Here is a 27,867-nt window from a genome sequence, read left to right on the forward strand (position 1 = left end):
AGTTCCAGTTAAGACAGCTACTTTCATGATAAGAAAAAGTATCTCCAGTGAGTAGTTAGCCGAGTGTAGTTCTTCGTGATGTGAGCTGTAACAGTGACCAACATCGGGCAGTATTATACCGCGAGTATTAAATCGAATTAAACCAGCCACAACCATAAGAGTGAAATTAGCATTTTACAGTTCAGTGAACTCCGTGTTTGTCGTCTGTATCGTGACGGGTTGTTGAGGAGCTAAGAATATATTTGCCCATTCCATCCCCCTTCGCTTTTTTGTTGCTGCTCGGGCCATTCGTGCACAACCCATACGTGATTGCATGCAAATATGGTGCACCTTTATCAGACGGCCGGTACGGAACGGTCCCCGAAGGAGAAGACAGGCAACTTCATGTCGAACTTTAAGGGACTATTTTTCCGCACCAGTCAGTCGAAGCTCGGCAGCAACATGGGCACTTTCGGTAAAACCACCGGCGGGACCTCATCAGCAAAGGCACCGATTGCTTCACCGGAGTCGGGAAGTGAACCGTCGTCGTTAGTGTTGCCACGCTCACCAGAACCGACCACCCGTCCATTGACGGTACAGCGCACGGTAACGTTACAGCTGCCCCATCACGGTGACAATCGGTACGACATCAGGGCGACGGCGGTTCCACCCAAAGACGGCCGTAAGGATCGAAGGCGCGCCAAATCAGCGATCAAATCCGTCAAGCGGCGCTCCTTCGGCAAACGCATCAACAACCTGTGGAGCAACTTTGGATTGCTGCGTAGCTCGGAGCGTATCGTGGAGTTTGCCAACGGTCACGGTGAGTCATGTTGCTAGCTAGTTCTACTTCTTCGCCACCTCTTCAACACCTCGCGGATAGCGAATGGTTGGAAAGCAATTTAATTTCCGTTTCGCAAGACGGGTGCCATTCCCGGTACATCCTTTATTCACACCTCGCTCCATGTACTGGGCGTCTCCATCTTGCATGGATCGAAATGGTGGAGTGGGGCTTTGCAATCGCGATACATTGTTGGCACAGCTGTTGTTGAGGTTGACGGGTTTCTTCTCCGTCTTCGGCAGCTTGGTCGACATAAGCATATCGATTGTGTATGGTTTATTTACTTGCATTCGTCCGGGTTTGTGTATATCCGATCGCTTATTATTAGAACGCAGCGCCGTAGCTCATCGTGCCGGAGCGGTGTGAAAGAAAATCAGCCCATCGCTGTAAGGAAGTTTCGCGGTTTATCCATTTGTCTGATTAGTCAATATAAGCGCCGTGGATGGGGTATGAAATGTGTGTAGATGGATCTCCGCACGAGACGAAGGTTAGGATTCGGGGTTTGGGGTGCAACGGTCAGCGAAGGCATGCGAATCTTCCAGGTGCGAAATTGGAAATGGTGTGTTCAAGCAATCGCTAAATGGAAGAGAGAAGATGGATAAGAATCGTACGCCTAATTGAGTAGCTACTTTTCATTTATTTAGAGAGTGAGTTTAAATACACAAAACAAATCAAAGAAAAGAATGCATAACTCTTTGCATAAACTATAACTCTATAACTCTTTTATTTAATTGTATTGTAACTTTAAAAGAATTATTCTCGTCATGAGAGGTATTTCTTCATGTAACAAGAGCCTCACAAAGAATATGTTCGTTACAGCATAAGCGATATGAATTAAACTACCCCTGAGAGGGTGTTTTGGTGGTCACCTTCACCCCCCAGGGCATTAGGGGAACACGCATAACACGCGCGCTCGTCTACGGTTATGAAATATAATGAACTTCTCGTCCCACTTCCCGGTGTACGGAGTACGTTTCCATCGTTGCACACTGTTTACTACACCGAGACCAAACATAGCCCACACGCTGCACGTGCTACGATTGACCTGGAAAACAGGTGAATGAACGAATCCGAGACGACCCTTTTCCCATATTTGACCACCCATTTCCCAGGCCGTCCGGATGGCTTGTAGTGTGTGGTATTTCACTCCGCTTCAATGTTGAACGGTGGAGGTCCTTTATGTGTGTGTCCTTTTTTGGTGTCGTGAGCGTAATCCATAAAAGGTCCTAGAAGGAAAACATCCCCCCAGAAAGGGAAGAACACGCAGGTCGTCTGTCGATGAAGTGATGGGAGCGTTTAGGGCTGGTGGTTGATTACTGAGGAGTTGTTTTTTTGTTGTTACCTGGAACTCTCAACACCTGCTGAGTACTTCTGCTCGAAAAGCAGAGCTGGAGAGTGAGTGCTCTGGGGTACTCGTACAGAGGAGCCATCTCACCACGTGGGGCTTTACGTGTCTCGCCGCCAGCAACAAACAACCGGTTATGTTGCGCTTTTCCCCCTCACGAAAGGCTTCGTTGCGTGAAACCCGCATAGTCCACCCGGTCGCTCTCTCGCTCTCTGTCGGTCGCTACACACCACAGCCCGGGAACCGTTCTTGCCCCGGGACCCCGTAAGGTCCGAGTCAGGCTTCCGTTGGATGTTGGTTTGCCGATCGTCCGTCAGTTGTGACGGTGGTGTTGTTGAACTCGCTCGATCTCGCGCACACGGCCGGGTACGCGGCGATCGCGCCATTTCAACGTGAAGCAACCGAGCAAAAAGGAAACGAATGAAAAAAAACCTGTTCGACGAGTTCCTTCGCGTAGATTGGCGATAGGTACGGAGAATTTCGCATCGACTAGCATCGTTCTTGCATCGCTCGGTGTGGAATGGTGATCGATAGTGTTGGAAGCTGGTGGTGCTCGCTGCATTCTCGGTGCCAAATGAGTCGAGTGTTGTGTCGGTGCGTGGATGTGTAGGAAAATTGGAATATTCTTGGAAAAACAACCCATTAACCAGGTGCCTTTCATCGGTTTGTTGGGGAAAAACTCGCTTAATGTTCTTTGAATTGATGACTTTTCTGTCAACAAACTTCCGCACGTTTGGATGTCCGAACGCGCAGACAAGTGTTTGTGTGTGAGTATTTTGTGTACGCAGCAGAAGTGAAAAAGAGAGCTGTGTGGGACGAGGTGATTATTGAGTTTTCGGTGCGCTTGAACCGATCTGCAGCCTGGCATCCGGGACGTGAGGGAAATCGGGTTTTCGCCGAAGATAAATGTCACCTTATGACCGGTCTGTCCCATGTGCTGGCGAAAAGTGGAACACTTGTTGTGCTGTGTCGATTACCAGAAGAAGATGTCGCGCATCTGACAACGATCTTTGCGACTGAGATATGTGAACCGTGTCCGTGCTCCAGATAATGTGCTCCCAATGTTGCATGGTTCCGAGTGCTGTTCTGCATCGACCCCGCCTAGGCAGGTGTATGCGTCATAAGAAAGGAACGCTACCCGTGGCCGGTTTTAGCCATTCGCAAACCGTCAATCAAACGTCCGGTGCCGGATTACTTTCTTTCCCCCGAGGTTACTTAAATTCGTCCGTAGACGAGAGCTAGACGCCCATGACGGATCGGTGCTGAGCGGCGCGAAGAATCGATTAAGAAAATTAAATTCCCATCCATCTATCTATGATTTCCGGATAATTTAAGATTACGGCCCGCTGCCGTCCGATCGATTAATTTACCGTCTGCGTCTGGGGTGGATCGGGGCGTCCGCGTTTTGTGCGTTCGTTCCTTTGGCATGATCATCATCGTCTGCTGCACCGTATATGCACACACTCGTACACACTCGATCACGTCCGTCTCGGTGATTTATGGCGCAGTGTGCAACAGAGGAAAGCGGTAGCCACTGTCCGCCGGTGCATGCGGCATGTAAAAGAACGCACGTTGAAGTCTTGAGCATACGCATACACGATGGGTCTCGCCGTTACGGCATGCGGAACATCGGATGTGGGCGAAACTCCGTTCTATGGTTCGTTTATTTTTGCATTTTGTATTTTTCCCTCGCTTCTGGACAGAAGAACTGGTAATTCATTCTGTCATATTTAATTCACGACTCGGGCCAGTTCCACACACCCACACAAACTCCCCCAAAACACCACGATGTCTGTGGTTGGAGAAACCAAGCCAGCACGATCCAGACGGCGGTATGTTTTGAGATTGTTTTTGCTGCTGGAATAACCGTTCGGTAAGCACAAAGCTGGGCAGCTCCGGTTACAGCTCGCTGCAAGCGTTGAAGATCGTCTTCGGAAATGAAAGATTTTCATTGGAAATTGAAAGAAAACCCCATCGGGTCGTTGCGGTGAATGCAAATGAAGGATGCAGTGTAGTGTGGTTTGTGAAGAAAGTGTGCTTAAAGAGGCAAAACCCGTGATGCCCCTGCCATTGAGAGTAGCTTAAAGAGTTGGAAGTATTTATCATTCCTGTTAGCCAGCTTAGAGATAGAAAGAGAGGGTAGTAATGTGATGAAAAGCTGGTGGAAGATGTGTTTTTGGGTTAGGAAATGTAAACGACCCAATTATGTAAAACATATGCGGACGTCTAATGTATGTTCCGTATCTTACTGATAACACCGACACACCGAATGCTTTGTGAATGTGGGGCAATGGCCTTTGCCTAAATGCAATAGGCAGGTCTCCTTGTGTTTACCAAAAGTTATTATCAGAAGATACTCTGATTCATTTTTAGATTAAGAGAGTTAAAAAAAAAACATCTTGACAGTATGGGAGCATTATAATACTTCAATTTTGATAATGATAAAGTACCCATAACTATTATGATTACTGTCAAAATATTAGTTTAAACTATGAAGACTATAAACTATGAGACTATGAATTCTTTCGGTGCCAGCCTTTTTAGTAGCACTGACGGTGGCGCCCTCTTTGATAAAACGATAACAACTACGATCCCTCATCATCTCAATTTAACAATATTTTCCTAATATATATACTCTTTCCTCTAATCGCAAACGATCAAAGGATTAACGTTTTGACGAATCATAACCTATCGCTCTATCACTTACCAAAAAAACAAACATTGTTTGTAAACTTCCAACACCAATGTGTTTTTCCTAACATGGTTCTGTTCTTTGTTCTGTTGATTATTAGTACGAGCTAGCCACAGTCCCTTAGTACATCCGCTGATTGGTGTTAGTTTACTCACATGTCAAAACACGCCGTTTGACAAGCAGAGAGAAGATCGATCGAGGGATCGGTGTTGGTTGGTGGGGTTGGCAAGTGTTGTTACATCCCACGCAACGTTTGGTTGGGGGAGTTTTCCACAAAGATACGGGACGGTCAAGGGTTTATTGTGTGGCAGTCGGAAAACGGAAAGGGATTGTTTACCTTCAAATTGTTCGCAAACATGCTGTTGTTTGATTTGCCACCCCGTAGCAGATACGGGTAAGCGAAAATGTGTAAACACATTTGTCGTCATCGATAATTTCCACTCGGTGGTCGTTTTTTGCCATCTTCCATGTGTGTGGGATGGGATGGGGTGGGATTTGTGAGAGGAAAAGCGCACCCATTCATTTCAAATTGCCAGCGTTTGACTCTCGCGAACAGTTTCGCGCCCTCATGTCGTAGGTGTTGCTGAACACGAGGTCATCGTAGTGTTTCGTTCCGCACGAAACAACTCTACCGGGTGGATTTTCCTTACATCGTTGTGTGTTGGTGCGTATGTCGTCATCGATCTCGCTGCCGGTTCGTAGATTTTCCTCAAACCAAGATGGAAAATCGTTCACACACACTCTCTCTCTGTCTCTCTCTCTATCGTTCTCAATCTCTCCATCTGACTCTCTGTTTCGCGTGACTTTGTTCATCTCAGTGCATGTGCGCGCGCGTGACGTCACGGATGCGGAATGCGATTTCGGACACACTGTTGGGCATTCACCGTTTTTGCGCTACCAAAATCGACGCCCCAGAGCAGATCACCGACCAGTTGACGATAGTGCGCGGTCGAGGAAGCATTTCGTGCAGCACATCCCGGGATTGTGTGACGTGTGCGAGTGTGTGTTTTGGTCGTTGCGGAGCAGCAAAGTCGAAGGCAAGCCAAACGAAACGTTTGACTGAAGGGGGAAAACCGTCTCTCGTCGATGCGTGTGACGGGGCCACGGAAATCGCCTACGGATTTAAAATTCCTTTCCATCCCGGCTCAAGTGCGTGATTGTTTGTCGCCGGCGTTACGTTGTTCTGTGTGTGTGTGTTTTGTTGCGCTTAACCACCGCCATACGCGCTATTGTCGTCGGGTGTTAAGAGTAGCGATTTTTGCACCACTTTACCAAACCATCTCACCATTGAACGGCATTTGGGGGAGGGCGTTGTTGTTATACACTTATGGCATGTTTCGCATAGCACATTTGTTACATAGTTTTGACGCTTTCTTTGCGCGTTGGTCGAGAAATGATTGCGCCAGACATTCGTCACCAGAACGATCATTTAAACGTTTTCGGATTAGCCGGAAGCTTCGCGCGCAACACGAACCCGATTCCGCACCTTCAGGGATGATTCCCCGTTGACTCTTTACCGTTCCTTTATTTTTAGTCCTTTCGTATCGGTGTTTGGTGCGGTGTTGCGATGGTTAAGGAACAAATTTGCTTTACTAGCGAGCATGTTTTAGTAAAATGTTAAAGCCCATCGGGAAGGAGCACTTCTCCGTTTAATCACCTCTAAGTAGATCGGGTTTCGTCCCATAACTTACAAAAGCATGCAGCATCATGTCGGGTTAATAAGCACCAGCACCAGTAGCATGTGTTCTGGGGACGGTGTTGGCTTGTCCGCTTGTAAGCATATGTTTCCCATCAGAAGGCGGTCCGAACGGACACGCCACGCTCTGCACGGACTGATGTGTAGCCTTTTCCTTTTGACACTTGTACCCATTCTGTATGACATCGAAATGGATTAGTTTGAGTGTGTAATTTTTTTTTGAGTGAGTTTTCATATACCGTAGCCCCTAGTTTTGTATGTTTCCCGCTTCGTTTCGCTCATGTGGCGCATGGTTTAATGATGTATGGTGTTCTGTTAATTTATTTTTTCGTTCATTGCATTGTGATTTTAATTTTAGTCGTTTCAAATTTATTAACGCTCATAAACGTCCGTGACGGAAGGCATTTTTCATGCAAGTTCCTTTCAGGAAGTGTCTTATTTAATTGTGTTTTTTCTGTGTGTGTTTTGTTATTTATTTTTCTTATCAGTGTGCTAGATATTAACCAGTGTGAGAGAGTATAGTGTGCTTTGTTGTTGTCTGGTTTGAATAAAAAAAAACAATCAAAATTCGTGTTCCCCATCGCACTTTAAATCATATCCTTCCGTGTCCTTCCCTTTTCGTCCGGTGACAAAACGCGCCCACCACATGCCGGCCATCGTCCACCGTACACGATGGTTCGATTTGGCAAAAAGGAATCCACCGACAAACGGGAGTTGCTGGCCAGCATGGACTCGATGCATCGATACGGCAGCACAAAGCTAGACAACGGTAAGTGACATATAGGTAAACCTCGAACCGTCTCGAACAAAAGTGGTCATCCTGCTTATCCGAAGGGCCAAACTTCCCATTTGCCTTCGCTAATGGTGTGTGCAAGCGCGAAAAACCGCTGTCGGAAGAGTACCACCAGGCGGCGGTGGAGAGTGAAAATGAAAATAGAAAGTAAATTTACACCGTCCCAAAATCCACCGCGAAGCCGTGTGCCTGTTTGCCGTGTGTTCCTGTAAGATGGATTCATTACGATATTTCGGTACCACTTCTCGTCGCACGGTGCGTAAAGTTTTGTTCTTTCACCGTATGGTTTTAAGGGGCTGTGTGTGTGTGTGTGCACCATCCGCCACTCAACCCCCAACCCATCATCCCGTTTTCGGGAAAAGCCGCGCTAATGATGACGACCGTCGTTTTTCTTTTCAAAATTTTCTTCTGCCCCATTCTCTCCTGTGTGCCGGCTGACACCGGCGGCCTAGTTCCTTTGGCAGGGATTTTCCCGTGTTATTTTCTTTCAACCCTACGGCCTACGCTGATTTCCGTCTGGCGTACTTCAATCATGCATCGATGATTTCAGGATGGCGGTCATCTGCAATTTTTCAAGTGCTCCTTTAATGTTACCTCCGGTAGTGCGTTTGTGAGTGTGGCTGCGAGTGAGATTTGATTTAATTGATTAGTAAATGCCGATCGTATGCCGAGATAGAAACCGGGAATATAAGAAGAACGGGGGAGAGAGGATGTTTTATTTCGTGGTCTGCAAATGGATGGTGTGTAGGCAATTAAATTAGACATGCTCGGGTTTTATTGGCCCATGATGCTTGTACGAGCTGTTTGTTTGCAAGATGTTTTGGGATGATTAGTATTTCAGTTAGGGGTTTACGTTTGAACGATGGTGGAATCGGAACTGCTTTCGGTGAACCGTCGAAAGTGCAAGCACTTACATCATTAAACACATTTACAGAGCTTGGTTTATAGTGAGCTGGAATGGTTGTAAAATTTTTCTATCTGATGATGATAAAGTGAATGTAATTAACGACAGTTTTGTAAAATATAGTTAGGTAAATACTATGAAATATTGGTTACAGTTCCCTATATGAAAATGTAATTCAAGTAAAACCGGACAGTAATATAATTTTGAAGGTTTGGGAACTGTCTTAACCCATGACATCTCAGCGTATTAAATACCATACCAGAAAAAAATTGAAAGGTGTATTTAATAACCTAAAGTGTCCATCACGTTTTAAATAGTATCAGATGTTAGTTGAGGGGTGTCTTCAGTGGCAAAATTGCTTCGTGAATTTAATATCTTCTACTCAAAAGTGTGCAACAAGATTACAACATTTTCTTTGATTTAATCTTATTTACGAACTGGACAAAGAATATACCATAGAAAAGTAGGTTATTGCTTTATGCTCTGTATATGCAACGGAGTGGTGTATGTCCAGCCGTTCACAAACACGTTCTAATTCAATATTACGATACTCCATAAATATTTCGAACTTTCTCACCCCTGTAAAGATCTAAAATTATGGAAATTTACTGATCTTATTGGAACTGAATAGTGTATTTTCATTCATTCCATGTAGAAAGCGATGGTATTGTTAATATGATCACGGTAATAATAATTTTTTAAATGGATAAATAGCAATACTTTAGCCAATGTTCAAATATTAGGTGATCTTATTACATTGACCAGCACTGTAAATTGTAGTAACAATTGTAGAAAAATGGCACTTATGCAGTAAAAAAATTAGTCTTTTAATTAAGTTTAGAAATCAAATTATTAAACATTTCCGTATAGAATAAATCATCTGATATGTTGCAACGATGAAAATTTATATTTCTCTCGGATTCGTCCTGTCAGAGATGTTTCACTAGATACCATGCTAATCCGAGTACGATCCACATCAAGCGACTCCACCAGTGGCAGTCGGCAAACAACGTGACAAAGAGCTTTGAATAAAACGAAATTTTTACGACATCCATTATCGTACATTGTGCGATTGAGGGTTTAGCTTCGTCGTGCCAAGAAGAAAAGCAGTGCCCTTTGGAGAGAGATCATCCTTTTACAATTTCCAACCACACCCTCGGTCACACATCGTTTTGCTGTGACCCATAAATCCATACGCAGGAAAATAAAGAAACACTACCCGAGTGCATTCGTATGTTCGCTTAGCTTAACGCATTAGCGCCATTGCAGACGGTCCGACGACAACGACGGCTGACGGTCTCGTGGGGGGCGACTTTTTCGCAATGTTGCTCTACAACTGATACATGTCGACCGTCAACACCTCGGCAAGGGAATCGAATCGTAAATCGCAAATACCCGCCAGCTGACAGGTTTGGTGACCGACATGCCGCCAGCACAGAAGAAATATGCACCAGCAAATATGCAAAAGAGGATTATTATCAACAGCAAGGATTTGGTGGCCGGTGGTTAGGATTTGAACTATAAAGAAAATTCTTTTCTCGTAAACCACAATAAAAGGGGAAGGAAACGAAGCTCACCACACAGATGAGAAATGTTGTAAACAAACCATCACTTCTCGTGTGGTGTGGCGTTGCCAGCACTTGCAGTGGTTTCGCGGTAACGCTCGCGTTTACGGCCGAGCGAGGAAGGATTCCAACCGTCGGATGAAGTGAACCGGGGATGGTACATGCTAATCTCAAACTGCAGTAACTTTTTTTTTGCCGATGGCATCCATAATGCGCGTTATGTGGAGTTAGGATTTTATTTAGACAAACGATTTTCCCGAAAACAGCCTCGTGACCCCCGCCTATCGGTCGCCATCGTCTGTTTCGGTGTTTATTTGTACGAAGGAAATATTGTATTTTAAAGACAACAACTGTAGCTTTTTTTGGGTATCGGTGTGATTATCTTGGCGAGGAATATCTGAACATGAATGGAGAATGGTGCAGCAGTCATGGCTGGTGGTCCAGTACGGAACATCAAACGGATGGAGAGGATGTGCGCATATAGATAAATATTATTATGAATAGCATCTTCAAAGTGTCGAGTGGAATGATTTGTTTGGCTTTAAACTATCCGTGGGCGATGAAAGGAAGCGATAGGCATAAATAGGCCCATACATACATATTTGCGAAAGGAATGAGATATGATCTCATGTGCGTTGTGATAATTATTGTTACCGCTTTTAAACTCCAATTAAGATGTCTATTTGCTGAGGTACTTTTCAGTAGTTTTGTCTGCAAATTGCTACACCTTATCTAAGTCATACTGTTGTTTAAAGTTCAATGTTTCAGCAAGGTAAGGCGTTTTCCTCCCAAAGTCTTACATACTTCTTGCAGCTCAACTGCGGATAATAGTATCACATTTTTATTGACTTCAACTTTATTTCCCTTACGAGACGCACCAGAAAGTAACTTTGTAGCAAGCGGACCATTAACGCCAATCCCTTTTAAGCTCTACTTATCGTTTCCCCAGGCTGGCGGTCTTACGCCCCAAAACCATCCGTTCGGTAACGTCCCCATAAAAGCCATTGCGGGGTGTAAACGTACGATCCATTTCCCATGGCTATGCGTTCTCGTCCAAGGATATTGGACATGGCCGGAAAGGTAATGGGGCAATTACACAATTTCCCTCACCCGGCTAGAGTGTGCGATCATGAAGCGATAGAAAGAATGTCCCAATAAAGCAGGGAACGCATCGCAACGTTCGCACAGGGAGTGGCCGATGTGTGCGACATCTTCGACCAGGCATTATTTTTATTCCCCGTTCGGAAGTGGCAACGTGATACGGCGCGATGCCGAATTCGAACAATCATTAGATGGTGGTTATAGTGGTAAAATAACTAACAACTAACTACGTCGATCCGGTGCGAATGTGTGTGTGTGCCTTCGTTAGAAGGTGGATTGATTTGTCGTTCTAATCTTATGGCTTGTGTATCGCTTCTTCTCGTTTCCAGCTGCATTTCAACACGTGCGTGAAAATTTGACCGATCTCAATGGGCGGCCGGAAGCGAACGATACGGACCTTGTGTTTCTGCAAGGAATACTGGCCAATCCGGCCGTTACGCAGTTGATTAAGGTAGGTACTAGCGCTTGGCAAGGGAAGATTCACCATACGTCTGCCTTTGCGGAAGGTAGCCGCCGACCAGATGTTCAATCGTTAATTGAATAACTCAGCACACGCGTGTACATGCCCGTGCGTCCAATTTTGGAGTGTGTACTCGATGGGTCGATGGTACCCCTCCTTGGCGAGACCAGAGGGATTGGTCCCTCTGGACGTGTTTTAGCAAGGACGAAGCGTCCTCGCGTCGTTGCGTGGCATGCATACATCCCACCGGGAAATGGGGTTGTTTATTTTCACTAATTGGATTGGTTGCGGAACCAATTTCGTTGCACATAAAGTGTTGCGCTGGTTAATTGGTCGAGTGACACATATTTCCTTCGTCTCCAAAATTGAACCACCGACGGAAGATGGGAACGTGCTGTGGGGTGCTATTTTTTTTTTGGGGCCAATTTCGATGCAACTGTGTGTGGCTAACCGTCCCGTTTGTTCGAACTATGTCAGCAGTGTCGACCGTCGGGGTGTGATGTGGTCGTTTCTTGGATGAGGGAGCGTAAATTGGCTGACGGGTTGATGCGTGTAAATGTGCGACGGAAAGCTAATTGGTCATGAATCAGTGACCTTCCATCACCTACGAGGCAGCATTTGACTCCAGGCGGAGGTTAGCTGGTACATTGATGAATTGCAATTAAATCAGATTGGTTTAAATTGGTTAAAACTTGGCGGAGGATGTTCTTGGAACGATGCACAATGTCACAAAGACGGATTGATGTAAAGCGTCTGTGGAAACATGGAATGGTTTAAACACTTAAGCATGTCTTAAGATGTAATGATGTGAATGATTTAAGAGATTTGTTAAATTAGATAAAGATATCTTGGCCTTACAATGAAGTTCTTATGTACTACAACATTATACTTGAACAATAATATGCTCAGAATGTGTTGTCGACTTTCCTTAGCAGCTGAAAAAACCCGATATTTAATATCTTAGCATATATTCATTAGTCGTGTCGTAAAGTAAAGCTTGTTCTTCCTACATCCCTTACCATCATAAAATTCTCCCCAGTAAAAGTTTGGCCAAAACATATGGGTGAATTGTCTACCAGTGGAAGGTTCTTAATGTGTGTAACGAGAAAACAGGAATTCAAGCGGTTTGTTTCAATTTTCTTATTCTGCTCCCTTATTTCTTCCGCTTCAACCAACCGAAAAGCGAACGAACAATCCAATTCTCCAGATAGCACATTAATGTATTCACGCCTTAGAAGGCTTCTGCCGCTAACAAAATGCCGAAATGAAAGTTTCCAACACACCCAAACATTTGCCAAACAAACCGAGAAACACTCGTGCCGGTCCGGCGTTCCCCCGAAAAACCCGACGCACACAACACAATTTGAGCAACTCATTTTCTTCTCCATCGCTGATGAGCTCCAATCCGTGTTTTTAAAACCGGTTCCAAAAATTCGTTAACGTTGTACGCCGTTTGTAGCTGTGTGCATGAAGGTTGGAGCGCTACATAAGCAGTTTTTTTTTTTATTAATGTTTGCGGTGTTTGGGGCGTGTGTGCCGAAATGAAAAGGGCTGCAGTGAAGCTGCGGTTGAGTTGCAACCGGCTTAAGCCTGCTAATACCCACACAATTAAGGCTCGATCTACGCGTGTTGGTGTTGGGCCCATCTTTCGGATGGTGAAAAGAGATTTGGGGCTGATTTTCTGGACAAGTTCTTTCTTTAAGTTTGGAAATGACATCAGAACTCCACCGGTGGTGATTGTTTTTAAAGTGAATTTTGTGAAGTTTTAAACCGATTCTTGACTGGTATGGTTCCTTTGGTTCCTTTGTTAGGTCTGTTAGACCACGCACGGTGAGTGAAAGATCCAACATACCAAAAAGAACACATGAAACTTATTAACACCTGCTTCTACATAAGGGCAAAGTGAAAAAACCCTTAAAGTAAATACATCTAAGCAAGGGAGGTAAGTATCACGAGCCCTTTTTGAGTTGGGAAAGGTATTTCTATTTCCATTGAGGTTGTGAAACGGTGTTCTGTTTGTCGAAACATTTATCCACCAGCGAGATATGTCTCTTTTGCGGAGGTATCCAGTATCCAGTGATGTTATGGAGTTTGACGGCGTGACAGGGTGGTCACGGAGATTGAGTTCGCGTAACGACGTTTATGTAGCGTATAATAGAAATCAGAGTTGATTTCACTTTCGTTTCATAATGCTAAAAGTTGCAGCTTGAAGAGATGAAGCAATTTCAGACTTATCTTGGAGTGCATTATACCTGATCCCACCAACCAAAAAAAAAAAGGTCAAACTCATCGCCTTTCGTCACCAAGAATTTGTCCCAATATGCCGTCTGAGAATTTCGGAACGCTACATTAATTGCCCAAAACCCGTCCCGGTCACTTGGGACTCATTCGGTACATCATTAACTTTGTCATGTTTATGGTTGTGCTTCTCCACGGCACACGCCCCGTCTCGGGTGATCATAGCATATTTATAAAACAATTAATCAGTTCACGGAATGCTTCGGATGCGCTCGCACGGAAGGTGACGAAGCTCAACGATAATTATCCGTACATTCGGTCGGTTCGAGCAGTATCGCTGGTTGGGTTGGCTTTGTTTGAAGTTGACCGTCGTGGGATGCTGATCGTGATGGTAGGCAAACACCTGCTGCGGTGGGATCTACGAGATCGGCGATGAATGCGGGAATCGGCAGGCGCTTAATGGATGGTGAGGAACGCGCCATGGCAATTCGCATATTACGTCCCATGATTTCCATTGCCACGTCGTCATCATCGTCGTCGGTGCGAAAGAAAAACATCCGAACCCCCACGCACTGGTCGCACCGTCATGGATAGTAGCGGAGATCGTGCCGAGAGAACAGTCACTGGTGAAGAAAAAAGACTTTAGTCTTGACCTGCGTCACCTCTGCGCGAACAAACGATCGCTTATTTCTAAATAGCGGGAAGTATGGCTTGATACGTCTGAGCGGTTCTCAGTGGTTTCTTTATGTGGCCACTGAGCATTACCGTCTCGGTCGGTGTGATCTGCTGATGCGATGAAGCATCCCTCTTCCCTCAGGTTTCCTTACTCTCGATTACGTTGTAGATATATATTTGCTGACCAATGGTTCTTCCTCCTACGGAGCAATGTGGTTCTATTTCTCACCCAACCTCTTGGGCAATGATGTATTCTGTTTGTCCACGTCGTGTTTTCTCGTGCGGTCGGTGATGGAAGGAGGTGTTCTCGACGGTAGAATGCATCACTGACGTATGCATGCGCTGCGTTTCGTCATCGTACATGCACGCTAGATTCGATCGTACAGAAACCTGTTGATGGGAGCATATGCATATTGATGGTGTAGATGTTTCATAACAGATCATTACCGACTCTCATGAAAGAGTGTGTGTGTTGTACCACATTGATTTGCGAGAAGTCTTGCAAAAAGTACAAAAAGAGGCTTTAATATATGACTGTTGGAAGGAATATAAAATAACTGAAAGAAATCTTGAAGATGATATCGAAAGATCGTTAGAATTTTATTAAATATATTTAAAATAGAATGATTATATCGAATTAACGGAAAATTAAATGAGCATAATGAACCATATCTACACATAATAAACTTTAACTGTAACCAGGTTAAGTTGAGACCAAAGACGGCTGGTTAACAAATACAATCAAAAATCCTCACAGGCTTCTCTTTCGCGTTCCAACACACGCAAACGAACTCGCCCTCGCTTTGCACGATGGTGGTTTTTTTTCCAACATAAAACATAACCTGCGCAGCATACTCACCACACGAGTGTTCAACCCTGTATTTCCACCACGAGAGCACACCACAGCCAGGGGTGATGATACGCACTCTCTTCGAGAACCATCGCACAGGAATGCCACGCTCACTCACGGTGCACTCACGCGCCCCTAGCGTTCGGTGCGGTCGAACCGTTAAGCGCGGGGTTTGTGTTGAGTTCATTTGCGAGAGAACCATTCACCCGGTTAGTTGCGTGTGCTCGGGAACGCTGCTCCAACGGCAACCTCAGCACAATATATTCACCCTTTAACCCGTCACCACCGCTGGTAGCTGTGCCGTTCTCCTCGTCGTTGTGTCACGGTATATGGTGCGTGTCACGCTTGACGTGTCGTGCTAGTGTATTGTTGAAAAACCCCCGCGTTGTGTACGATCTTCGGTGCCGATCCCCAAGTGCTGTGATCGACGTCCAGAGGGAAGTGCGGTGAAATTGGTATCGGATCTGCATACGTACTGTGACGTTGGCAAACGTGGTGGTGGTGTCTAGTGTACGCAGTTTTCGTGACCGTTGCCATCGGCGACGGGTGATTCATAGTTGCGCAGAAGGGCATACCGGACCGCAGCAACAAAAAAAAAAAATCAATACCCAAGTGGTTCGGAAGCACGGCATTCGAACTCAACGGAGTGCCACAACGCCGCACCGGACGACACTGAAGACGGCCATAGCAGAAGGAGGTTAAATTTAAGGTGTGTACCATCGCTTTGTGTGCTACGGTTTGCCGTCCCTAAAAGGGGGAAAGTTTTCATCCCCCTCTTACCCCTATTTTCACTGCTAATGGGACAAGTGTTGTGGTGTGTTTGCATGGAAAACTTGCACCTTTCCATGTCAGATGTATAGTTAACGGTGAGGTGCATACAGTACACGAACATGGCATGCAGGTGGATGGATGGAAAATAGTTGAAATTTTTCGAGGAAAATGCAAAAAAAACTCCCGTTTGGGGAACGAGAACCCAAAAGCCCAAGAGAAAATACTGAACGCTGACCGTAAAGGGTCATTACGATTCAAAATGGCCTCCACAAAGTTGGATTGCCAGTGAGGTCTACGCTTCACCGTACCTGAATCGTAAAAGACAATGGAGGTGAATGTGGTTTCTTCCTTTTGGGGGAATGTTTCGTTGTTGAATAACATCCCCCTGCGTTAGGGTAAAGAATTTTCTTCGTAAGGGCGTTTTCCCCAATGCCTCAAAAAACATCTAGCCAGAGACGACGTAACATTGAGTCACCGAAGACGATAGACTTGGAGAGGAGTAGAAAAAAAGGAAGGTATCCACCCATAATTAGCACTCAGTCGTTCGCATCAGTATAGGTGCGATCTTCCAAGTTGGGGCCTGTGTGGAGCAACTTGGTCGTGGTGCGTCGCGTCAGCGCAACCCCGATCGCATCATTTAGCGACGACAGTGAGATTGAGCAAGACCACAAGAGATCGAGAGAGAGAGAGAGAATGCCTTTTGTGGTTAACGTTGACGCCACGGTTCGAAGGTACGCGATGGGGTCCCAAGAAGGCAACGCGCGTTTCGCGTATTCTCATCACACACAGCGACGAGAAGTACGATTAGAGTTGTGAGAGGTTTACCGGTGTGGAGTTGTTTACGTTAACTGTTGCTGCCCGTTGTTGGTCTCTTCACCGTGATGGAAGGCCTCGGTTGTTCTCGCATTGAAGTCGTTTTGGAATGTGCTGCAAGGGTGCTTGGATAAAGGGGTGGTGAAAACAAAGCGAACGTATTCGTACAGAAACCTTCACAGATGCGCGCCTTCAGTTGGGATGGGGTTGGCGTTGTACAGCCGGTGGAGAGACCGAGCGCTTACGATGAGAAAACCTGTTTCTTGTGATGCCGGTTCTATGTGTTGGAGGCTCCAACCACCGCACGAAAGTATGAGTGTACAGCATAAGCATCGATCTCCGTCTAGTGGAGATCGCTTATGCTCGATGGGAGAGGGTGGATAAGGGTGGATGATGCAGAGATCGAATGCTAGCTGCAGTTTGCAAGATGGCATACTTACACCACCAAGCGCGGTGAAAAAGAAAAGGGAAATGAAAGAATCAGCAACGAGACACATACACCGTTGAAATACGCAAAAAAGAAAACCCATGTAACAGCACATAGTTTCACTAACATACTAAACTTTTATTTTCTTCTTATTGTTATGCAATGATAAAGCACTAGCGTTTCACTTTTAATTTCGCCTATCGTGCTGCATTCCACGCGACGCAAGTGAAACGGATAAGGTGCGGACGTATGGACTTATTGGTAAACAATTAGCCACCATTTAAAGGGGTTGGGTGACGAGTTTTCCCGCGTTTAACTGGCGGATGTGTCTCATCCGCTTGGTCGGTGACACGTTTTTAATGCCGATTGAATTTATTCCAATTTATCGCGCTCGATACGAATGAACGCCATATTTTACGCCTCCCACTGTTATACAGTGCCTCCGGCTTGAATTGTTACTCGTACTCATGGCGAATAAGTGATCAATAAGTGGGTTTTATAATGCTGAGGATAAGATAGTCGGGCGCCATAAAGAGATAGTTTTTATCTTCTATTTAATTCAGTAGTGACATTTACCAGCGGATACGTTCGCTCATATTTGCTGCTGGATGTTGAATGTTTGTTGTCTCTGTGTTATCTTTAACCTGACAGGCTTACAAGTGTTCTCTTGTTGAATTCGACATTGGAATAGGCGGGCAAATACTCGTTAACGGGTCTGTTGATTATTTATCAGGCGGTGTATTAATGTATTTACCTTCAAACATTTCAACTGAACAATGCTACCACCCACACCATCAACTGCTCATCCTGTATGCATCTCACGTTAGCAACACACCAACCGAATATGTGTACTATGTAACCGCAAGTTGAAATGGCACAAACGAATGTACGAAATTGCAGCAAACAAACCACGCGAAAGAACGACGACATGCTTGCGATGACGAGAAATTTCAACAACATTGAACATTGACAGAAAATGAGCTAACAAAATGTGTGAATACACCGACATTAGCAAACTGCAAATAGAAAACGTAAATAAGGGAAGCTATCAAAATAAAAAAAAAAAACAAATGAAACAAACCATTAGGAACACCTTACGCGGTAAATAGTTGTGAGGAGTCTATGGACACGCGCTTTATGTTCTGAAGGAAAAAAATAAAAATGGCACAAGACATAAATTTGAGCAACTTTCTCCAATTACTTCCGACTCCATTACTTTTCCTAGCGTGCAATCCCGTAGTTTGTTTTAGTGATTTTTGTTGTCCATTTTTTACATTGTTTCTCTTGCTCTACGCCGTTTTTTTTGGCTTGAAATTTCTCGTTTGATCGATTAAGAGTCTCGTTCGTTCGGGTTCATCGTACGCTAAGGGATGAGCTCGTTATTTGTCTGTGCCATTTATTGTGTTCATAGTTTCTCTTCCCTTTGCCGGATGGTAGGAAAGTAGACAGCAGAAGCTTACATTTGCATGGTTTCGATAGTATCACTGTCAAATCGGGTGATCATCTAACAGTGTTCGGTAGTTTGTCGCTAGATGTCGCACCTGTCTCGTTAAGTGTCAAGTGTCAAGTTCATGGTGCGAAATTTCTCCAATCGTCGGCAGCGTGTGTGGTTTTGCTTACAATTTCAAAGGTGACATTTTAAGACCAGTGGTAAATTGATTTGAGCTCATTTGGCAAGACTGACCCTTCCTTGCTCCTTTCAGTCTCCATTCCACCGTATAACTGGCCAACCCGAGCGGAATGAATTACGGGCGTAAAACGCCGTCGACGTACCGGTCGACACCGTCGGTATACTCCCACATTACCAGCCGATCCCAGTCGAACCTACACTCGCAGCGATCGCGATCGATGAAATCTGTCATGATCCCGTGGTACCAGAAGCCGATCCTGCACAACAACAAATATCTGGACATTCAGCGGGGTGCCTTCATCATGGGGCTGTTTGCGATCTTCGTTGCGATCTTCACGATCGGTACGGCCGTGTTTGACATCTACTGCCTAGCGTTGGCAGCGCCTGGATCATCCCACTACGGCTACTATATCATCTCGTACGAGTTTGTGTACGTTGGTAATGTGCACGTGCGGAACGCACTGATGGTGGCGGCCCTGTTCTCGCTGATCGGTGGTCTGGTGGTGCTGGTGACGAGTATCATGCTGGTGCATGCGCTGCGCAAGGAATACGAATCGAAGATCGTACCCTGGCTGTGGTCGTTCGCCATCTTCACGCTGTTCCGCCTGTTGGCGTTCCTGTTCTTCTCGATCGTGAACGATCTGATCTTCGCGTACAACATACTGATCACACTGATCTGGAGCGTCGTCATTGTCGCATCGATCTACGGCTGGCTGATGGTGTACTCGCTGTATCTGGAGCTGGCCGATCTGACGAAGCTGGAAGATCTTGCACACCTGCGAATGGGTACGATGCAATCGCTGAACGCTTCCGTTGCACACTCGCTGGCCGGTTCGCGGCCTACGACACCGCACAGTACCGTCTCGACCATGCCGGTCGGTGACACGAAGTTCATCTAAAACCCCCGCCATCGGAAAAAATCGCCCATCCGTCCAACACATTGTCTATCGTTCCGTCCAAAAACGAAAAGCAAGCAAACAACCACCCGTACAAACAAACGATGAGAATATCGCCAGTCTTTAGGGAAAAGTAATAACGCGCACATAACAATCGAAGCAAACGAGTAGCTCGGCATGTTTAGAGTGCCGTTTCGTCCGAAGATCGTTTTCGAAGACGAAGAGGATTTTTTTAACATTTAGTTTCGTAATCGTAATAGCGTAGCTCTTAAGTTGACGGTAATGTGCGGTGACTTCAACTGTCAGTGGTGCGCATAGGTGACGAACCCCGTTACACCTCGCTGCACCGGGTACGACAGTGCAGTGGTACATCGCTCGAAGTTTTGTTTTATACATTCCACAGTGATCAATAAATTATTGATTTCTCGTAACGACTATTATGATTTATTTTTGTTTTATTTTGGATATTTATTTAACCTTCATGCAGGTTTTTTTTCCTTTGTTATTAAATTTTGTTTTCATCTTACCTCAACTCAACCGGAACGGAATTCCTTTAGGCTTGTGGTGTTTATGCGTGGGGCTTTAAACTTTTATCTCTCCCTTTTCATGACCTTCCACAGCCAACGTTCATTCACCCCAACCTGTACGTTAAAGAATCGTTCCTCTTTTTACGGTGACTTTCTCTAGCACAGTTTATTTCATGTTCTTTGCGTTTCAATGTGTGGTTTGTTTTGTTTTTTTTTGTTTATTAGGGGTTTCTCTCCTGGGCAAAAGCGTGTCTAAACATAGAACATTGACCCGTAACAGTACCCCTTGTCTAGTAGAGGAAAAATTCTCTCAGGTGTTACGGTGTTCTTATCTTGAATGGTACATCTTTTTTACCATCTGTTGCTCAGGGTATTTCAACGCGCTACTCGACGAAATGAACTGGTTCAAGATATCCAAAATTATTAGATATTCGTTGGTGAGGTTGACTCATGCCAAGCATCTCTTTAAGCTTTAAACATTCATAACAATATGCAGTTGACGTCACGTGACGACCTTCTACCAGGCAGCCCGGCCACAATGTGATTGCCATAAAGCTTAAAGCGACAACTTGCCTCCTTGGTCAAGATATCGCTTTGCCGAGCTGCAATCCAAACCATTTCGAAAGACACTTTCAAACCCGGCTTGTAATTGTTCCGGCCCCCAGGAAGAAGGGAAGAAGGTAAATAGAGCACCAGAAGACATACACTCCTCGAATGCGGCAGGAGAATGGAATTCAAATGCATTTCAATTAGCGATCGCACGTCAGAATTCTGTCGCACCGTTGCTAGCCGTTGCGGCGTGGTAAACGATCGTTCGCATTAATACCGCATGTTGTTCTACCGTACGAAACCCCATTAGCATACTGGTATGTTACTTAATAATGCGCTTTAAATGGCACAGAAAATGCGCTCCGGTCGTGATTATCCTTGACTCGCCGGTATGTGAGAAATATAGGGGCACCAGATTGAGTTACGGCGCTTCCTGCTCTTTGTTTTGTGGTTTATTTGTAAGAGAAATCATTACATATGAAGATATGTAAAAAATATCTGGAGAAGATCGGCACAATTTTACCTTCTGCTGTAACCAAACTCACTGACACGTAGAAGCTTTCGGTTATACATCTTCTAGAATAACAAACGACTTGCAACGAATGGCTTCCATGGTGATGTTTCCTCCGTGGGGTGTCTTCTTCACAAACACACACACACACGCGCACATAGTCTATCCACAGTAAGCATTTCATTACTTCGCCCAACCAACGCCCAACACATTGAACGCATCGCATGGCAGATAGCATCGAACGTAATACACCGCTCCGAGCAAAAGGTGACCCAGTAGAGGGAGGTTTGTCTGGTCGATAGTTGCGTTGGGAGTTGTTTTCGTGGTGCGCTTTGGAAACCGCCCGGGACCGGGGTGTATTCCTTGCAGACGTGACCTAGAAACTGGCCAAGAGGCCAAGAACCCGTCCCCGTTCGCCCGTGTAGTACGCCCAACAAAGCGGGCGAAGGGCCAGTTGCGCGTGAATTGTCGAGTGTAGCGCAAGCAGGTTCGTCATACAATACGCCAAAGATCTTCTGCTGACTTTCACGGCAGCAGTTGTGAGGTGTCTGAGAGATCAGCGTGCGTTTGGTTAGTGGTGGTGATTTCATAAAGAGAGGCGAGGAAGATGTTCGTTTGCATTAGGGCCCTTTGCATAAGGTGAAAGCGCATCCGCGTCTCAAGCCTCCAGTAAGCGAGCGCTCCCCAGCGAAGAAAAGGTATGGCGTTCTATTGTTCCCTTGCGATGGCTTACCTTTGGTAGATGGATGATTGTTCGTTTTACTTTTAATGTAACATTCGAAGCGTTGCTGCACCGAAGGAACATCACAAAACGGAAACGACGAAGGTCAAAGAAATTAGGAAAAGTGACTTGCAGGTAGTGTGGGTTCGTTTTCTCTCTCTCGCTCAAATTCCACCATGAACAAAGATTCAGACGAAGCATACGAAGCAATGTAACAAATTATTAAAAAAGGTGTTAAAATATGAATCAAGATAGAGTGGAACAGTGTGAAAGGGAAAGATTTATCGGTCGTCTTGTCTTGCGAGCTAGAAAAGAGCATCATCCTAGTCCTGTTCAAGAAATCTTCAAAGGCTGTGGGCTGCATAATTAGGATAATTTTCCGACCGGAACTTTAAGGCGGAAATAGCTATCCACAAGCAATAATGAAAATGATTGACAATGATGTGTTAATATTCTGGCTCATGCGGGGATTTAAAGATGATGTATTGAGCCCTTTAATTTCTTACCTTGGGTCTATTCTCTAGGGTCTTTAAATTCTTAAATACCCCAAGAGAACTTCCTATGCTAGCCGATGAAAAAACCGATTGAGTTCGATTGAATTAAAGTTTTAATTAACTTCCAGCGCGAGTTTCCAACGCAATAGCTTTACTACGATCAAAAGATAGGGTTTTGTTTTCACCCACGGCAGTAAATCAGAGAAAAACTTCCTGCATGACTGTATTTCCACAAGGATTGGCATGATAATTGAAATTGTTTTGCGAACTCGTATGCCATCGGGCCCCGGGTTGTTTTGTAGTCGCGTGTTTAATTGCCATTCAAAACGTTCGCATGCATGCAGTGTGATTGAAATTTCGAATGCATTTACTGCACGGATATGCGCGTAAACCGTTGAACCTACCAGCTCAGTCGCCATTTGGAAGTGTTTCGAAGAGGACGTTTTGTTAGTAAAGATATTGGTGCTTTGAAGATAGGAAGCAGCTTGGTAAGAGAATTGAAATAATATTCCCCTTAATATAACCATTAATGTATTGCACGATTTTGCGTAATTGTACTGCATAAATGGGGAACAACAGGGAGTCACCTTTGGCTCTCTGCTATTATCGAGAATTCCCTTGATCGAGACAATTGAGCGTATGATTCATCACTTCGTTCCAAGCACATACAAGATGAACGAGGTTCCACACCATTCTACCTTCCACATGGTGATCATTTAAGTTCCTCCATCTGTAAACGATTAATTTAGAATTGTCTTACCCAAGCGCGTGTTGGAGTAACGAGCGTGTCAATTGCACTGCACGAACAAAAACAGCCTCGATCTCGATCGCGTACTGCATGTTGTCTCGTGCTGCGCATATGTTTGAGTGATCATGTCCCACATGTCCCACAAGGTGGGGCACAGCGTTCCATTGCATACCGTACCACATTGCGTCACCTTGATCGGCGTGTACAAAGCGACACACCAACACGCACAGAGAGCATGTTCCGAAGTTGCGAACAAGTGGTTGTGTTGTCTGATGTTTTATCCCACCGAGCAAATGGGTGTATAGTGGGGCGTACTAGCGATCTGGTAGTGAATGGTGTTGGTAGTACACCGATTGAACTTGCTCGATGTAGTTGCGCGTGCCTGGCTGACCAGTGTTTCACATACATTTTTTTTGTTGTGTCTACTTTCCATTGTGCGTTTAGATCCAAGACAAGCTCGAGGAAGTGCCAGCGCCACTGCGTCCAGTGCGAGTGGACAACGCGCCCCTGCTGAAGGAGGTGATCGATCGCTGTAGCCTGTCGCGGAATCCGCACGCCCGTGAGCTCGCCCGCATCTTCCGCTATCCACACTTTCGCGCCCTACTCGAAGCACACGACGAGATCGGTGAAACGCAGCTCGAGAAGCTTAAACATCCGCCAGCAGTAGCAGCTCCCTCATCAACATCACCGACGGGTTCCAGTCCGGGGAGTAACGGGCACGGTCCGCACAGTCCTTCCAGTGCCAGCGAGATCGACGGTTCCGGTGTAGAGCTGTTCACGATCAACGACATGCCCGGGGAAACGATCAAGATGGTGGGCATCCGGAGAAATCCGGACGAACCGCTCGGGCTGACGGTGGAGGTGGATGAGCACAATCAGCTGGTGGTGGCACGGATCATCGCCGGGGGTATGATCGATCGCCAGGGGTTGCTACATCCGGGCGACGTCATACTGGAGGTGAACGGTGTACCCGTGACCACGCCCGAGGAGTTGCAGGGTGAGATATCGGTTGCGAAGGAATCGGTCACGTTGAAGATTGGGCCGAGCATCGAGGAGGAGATGAAATCCGCCCGCATCACCATGGCCGGTGGACAGGTAAAGAATGGACGAAATTTAGACTCGGGCAAGAAGCTAACGGTAAGTGGAGTGTTTTCGCCTTGATTGGCTTTTCTTATGGTTTTAGATTTTAGTTGTGTAGTTTTAGTTCAGTGCCGTGTGGTTTTTCGCACCAACGCTTTATTAGTTCGCTGTGTTTGTGTGTTACGTTCCTGGTTAACCTTGTTTGTGTACACCTGTGTTAATGCTGGCTGTACCCTTTCTCAAGAGTAATTTGCATTTGCGAATTGCGATTTTTTTTACCAATGGTTTTGTTTGACTAAATTTTGTGTGGTTTTGTGTGTTTGGTTGTTTATTTTGGTCGCCACGTTGTTTTCTTATGTTCGAAAGCAAACTCCAACAGAGGCCTTCTTGTGGTAGTGCTGCTAACGTGCTATAAATGCAGACTTGCTTGACACGAAGCGTCACACAAGCGTCTCTGACACCGTTATGTATCTACAACCACGCTAAAAGTGCACTTCATCGATGTTGCAATGTATGTACAATGTAGTGTATAGTATCGCGCAGGACCAGCACCAGTTAATTCTAGGCCATTTCAGTCACAGAAAACAAAAAGTTAGCGATAGGGTAGTAATAGGATATTTGGAAGATGGCTGCAAATTCTAATGCATTGCTAATTGAGTTCCCTCTTCAATTTTAACTCTCCCCATTCTACCCTCAGTGTTATATGCGTGCGTTGTTCGACTATGACCCCAACGAGGACAATCTGCTGCCATGCAAGGAGATCGGGCTCTCGTTCATGCGCGGTGACATTCTGCAAATTATCAACGTGAAGGATCCGAACTGGTGGCAAGCGAAGCACGCCGGAGAGGAAGGCCCGACGGGATTGATACCGTCCCAGGAGCTAGAGGAACGTCGTCAGGCGTACGTACCTCCGGAGGCAGATTTCGTGCACAAGATAGGCATCTGCGGCACAAGGGTATGAATCCTGTAGGAGTTGTATTGGATTGTAGAGAAAATTCTAACTGAAAGATAAACTTCCTTTATTGCAGATTTCAAAAAAGAAGCGAAAGATACTGTACAAAACAAAGCAGAATGGAGAATTCGACAAGGCGGATCTGATGCTGTACGAAGAAGTTACCAAAATGCCTCCCTTCAAGCGAAAGACACTGGTGTTGGTCGGGGTGGCGGGTGTCGGTAGACGAACGCTTAAAAACCGACTGATCAACAGCGATCCGGACAAGTTTGGATCTGTACTGCCACGTAAGTATCGGGAATATAGTCTCAAGTGGAATCCAAATAAAATTACTCACCGTTTAATAACATTACAGACACTTCTCGTCAACCGCGACCTCTGGAAGAATCGGGCAAAGCTTACTGGTTTAGTGATCGCGAAGATATGGAGGAAGAAATAAGGGAGAACCATTTCTTGGAGTTTGGTGAGCACAATGGAAACTTGTACGGTACTCATCTGGACTCGATTCGTGATGTTATTCGGCAAGGTTAGTCATCTTGAGTGGAAGTGGAGTGGGAAGTGGCCAGATACCGCAATGATCCCCATTTCTATTGTAGGCAAAATGTGTGTTCTCGATTGTTCACCGGCGGCGTTGAAGACGCTACACAACAGTCCAGAGTTTATGCCATTTGTGGTGTTTGTAGCCGCACCGGGAATGGAACAGCTGAAGTTGCTGTACTCTGAGCGCAGATCGGCTAGCGGTTCCACGAGGAATTTACACGTAAGAAATTGAAACTGATTACGAAGTAATGTTTGTTGTGTCTTTCGATTGTGGATAACCACACAACACTCAATACAAAGCATATCTAATAGAACAGACGGACAAGTTTGACTACTTTAATCGATTTTCTGCATGCCAACTAATATGCTTGCTTTTTGTGTTGTTGTGGCTCGTATGCTTACAGTTTGATCGTCAAAGCTCTATACGCTACAGTTCGCGCCGTGCAAAGACCCTGGAATCGTTGGCATCACTGTACGAGGTAATATCTGCTGTTCTGCATGAGTGTGGACAAGTGATTGGTGTTATCAGCTCTCTGTTCCCGTTGTTGACATTATTCTGACTCGGGTTTTGTTTGTACTTACAGGACGATGATCTTATATCGGCTGTCGAGGAGAGTGCACTGCTCCAGCGAAAGTACGACAAATACTTGGACATGGTGGTGGTGAACGAAGACTTCGATGACACATTCCGACAGGTGACGGAAGCACTGGAGCAGCTGTCACACGAGCATCAGTGGGTGCCGGTGAACTGGATCTACTAGAACCGTGTGTGAGCGTGCGCGTCTCCAACCACGATCGCGAAATATGTGTTCAAATCATTCGACATGCGTTAGTGAAACCTCGATCGATACAAGTAATAGTTCAAATAGCCATATAGCAACGCATTCATTCTGCTTCGTTCGCTCCGTGAAAGCAGCACGGCAATAGAATCGGTATCATCGGTGCATCGAACATTGCCTTCAAAGACTCTTTACACTCCAGATGCCTTAACAATACACAATATCGTTGACACGCGAATCACAAACTTACTTACCGCTTTACATGTGGAAATCTTCGTACCGTTCCATGCACGGGATCGAGACGTTTATCATGCAATCATCAGGATCTGATAACGCGCGAGTACTATCAGTCGACACGTATCTGCACGTCCTCTTTATCATCCTCCTTAGCTCGTTAGCGTAACGCCTTTGATGTTAGTATTTTACCCTAGCGTTTAAGATCAGAGTCGACTTCGTCCACATTTTATTTCGTCCTGTTACTTTTGCTTTTTATCGACCCCGAAGGGTGCGTTATTGGGCATGGTTTAGCGCGAGTGCGATAGCTGCATGTCGTGGTTTTAGACAATGGTATTTCTAACGTGTAAGATGAGTTTTATTCTGTTTACCTTACATTTGTAGTTTCCTCTTCCGGTACCGTCCTTTGAGTTGTGACAAAAAGTTATAATGGGTAGAGTGGTAGGAAGCAAACAATATTAAGTTACGACGAAAACAAATTAAACACTTTTGCTTTGCTAGCTGTAAGCTGATATGTATGAATGGTTCAAACTGTTTGTTTATGAAATCTGTTGTAGCATTTCATCGAATTTTATATGTTATGCGAAATAAAGATCTAGAAATGTATGTGAAATTTATTTGCGTACTTTTTTATTAATTAAATACTGTATTTTAAAATTCTAAACGAAGAAAATAGTCGGAAAACGTTAGTCCAACTGCAGTGTCTGCACAATGTTGGTTACTAGCGCCATCTATTGGGCTACCCTACAAACACACCTGAAGCGCCTGGTGGTATGCAATATGAAGTTGTACTGGAGCACGCTCGCAGAGGACGGTCGAAAGAATTTGAATTTATTGTAATTTCATTGAAATTGAATTTATTGTTATTTGTTGGGTTGGTGTTCGACATTGATTTTACAGCTTAAATTGCAAAAATAAGACTCTTTAATAAGAATGGTATTATGTACATGGCGCTTTGATAAAATCGGTATTTTTGTAATTAAGTACCGTTCGCTGTGCACCATTTCTACCACATATTTGAAGATCGCTTTATTGAAGAATTTAAAATATCGATTTTTT

At 45.2% G+C, this 27,867-nt stretch overlaps 2 protein-coding genes across 6 annotated transcripts; both read left to right on the forward strand.

The window, feature by feature from the left end:
* The first annotated feature begins 321 nt into the window (after positions 1-321).
* LOC128301757 (protein PALS2) lies at positions 322-27,400 on the forward strand. 5 transcript variants are annotated; one of them, XM_053038381.1, is made up of 10 exons: positions 5,965-6,003; positions 7,244-7,319; positions 11,243-11,364; positions 23,668-24,360; positions 25,001-25,258; positions 25,332-25,542; positions 25,611-25,781; positions 25,852-26,015; positions 26,200-26,274; positions 26,380-27,400. In XM_053038381.1, exons 2-10 carry the CDS (start codon positions 7,277-7,279, stop codon positions 26,554-26,556), a joined length of 1,914 nt encoding a protein of 637 aa, XP_052894341.1. In that variant the 5' UTR covers positions 5,965-6,003; positions 7,244-7,276; the 3' UTR covers positions 26,557-27,400. The 5 variants fall into 5 exon arrangements, with proteins under 5 accessions (XP_052894339.1, XP_052894341.1, XP_052894340.1 ...); XM_053038379.1 differs by lacking the exons at positions 5,965-6,003; positions 7,244-7,319 and adding an exon at positions 322-799; XM_053038380.1 differs by lacking the exon at positions 5,965-6,003 and having other exon boundaries at positions 7,202-7,319.
* LOC128301759 (uncharacterized) lies at positions 15,340-20,099 on the forward strand. The gene is made up of 2 exons (XM_053038384.1): positions 15,340-15,845; positions 18,851-20,099. The coding sequence occupies exon 2, from the start codon at positions 18,888-18,890 to the stop codon at positions 19,674-19,676; it is 789 nt and encodes a 262-aa protein (XP_052894344.1). The 5' UTR covers positions 15,340-15,845; positions 18,851-18,887; the 3' UTR covers positions 19,677-20,099.
* Positions 27,401-27,867: the final 467 nt, after the last annotated feature.

This window comes from Anopheles moucheti, chromosome 3, assembly GCF_943734755.1.
Source record: "Anopheles moucheti chromosome 3, idAnoMoucSN_F20_07, whole genome shotgun sequence".
Classification (NCBI taxonomy): domain Eukaryota; kingdom Metazoa; phylum Arthropoda; class Insecta; order Diptera; family Culicidae; genus Anopheles; species Anopheles moucheti.

Bases quoted from the DNA above. Each gene is read 5' to 3' on its own strand.
- LOC128301757 (XM_053038379.1), top strand. From the start codon at position 322: ATGGTGCACCTTTATCAGACGGCCGGTACGGAACGGTCCCCGAAGGAG. The intron at 25,259-25,331 runs GTATGAATCCTG...CCTTTATTGCAG, and splicing joins TAGGCATCTGCGGCACAAGG to ATTTCAAAAAAGAAGCGAAA. The intron at 26,016-26,199 runs GTAAGAAATTGA...GTATGCTTACAG, and splicing joins GTTCCACGAGGAATTTACAC to TTTGATCGTCAAAGCTCTAT.
- LOC128301759 (XM_053038384.1), top strand. From the start codon at position 18,888: ATGAATTACGGGCGTAAAACGCCGTCGACGTACCGGTCGACACCGTCG.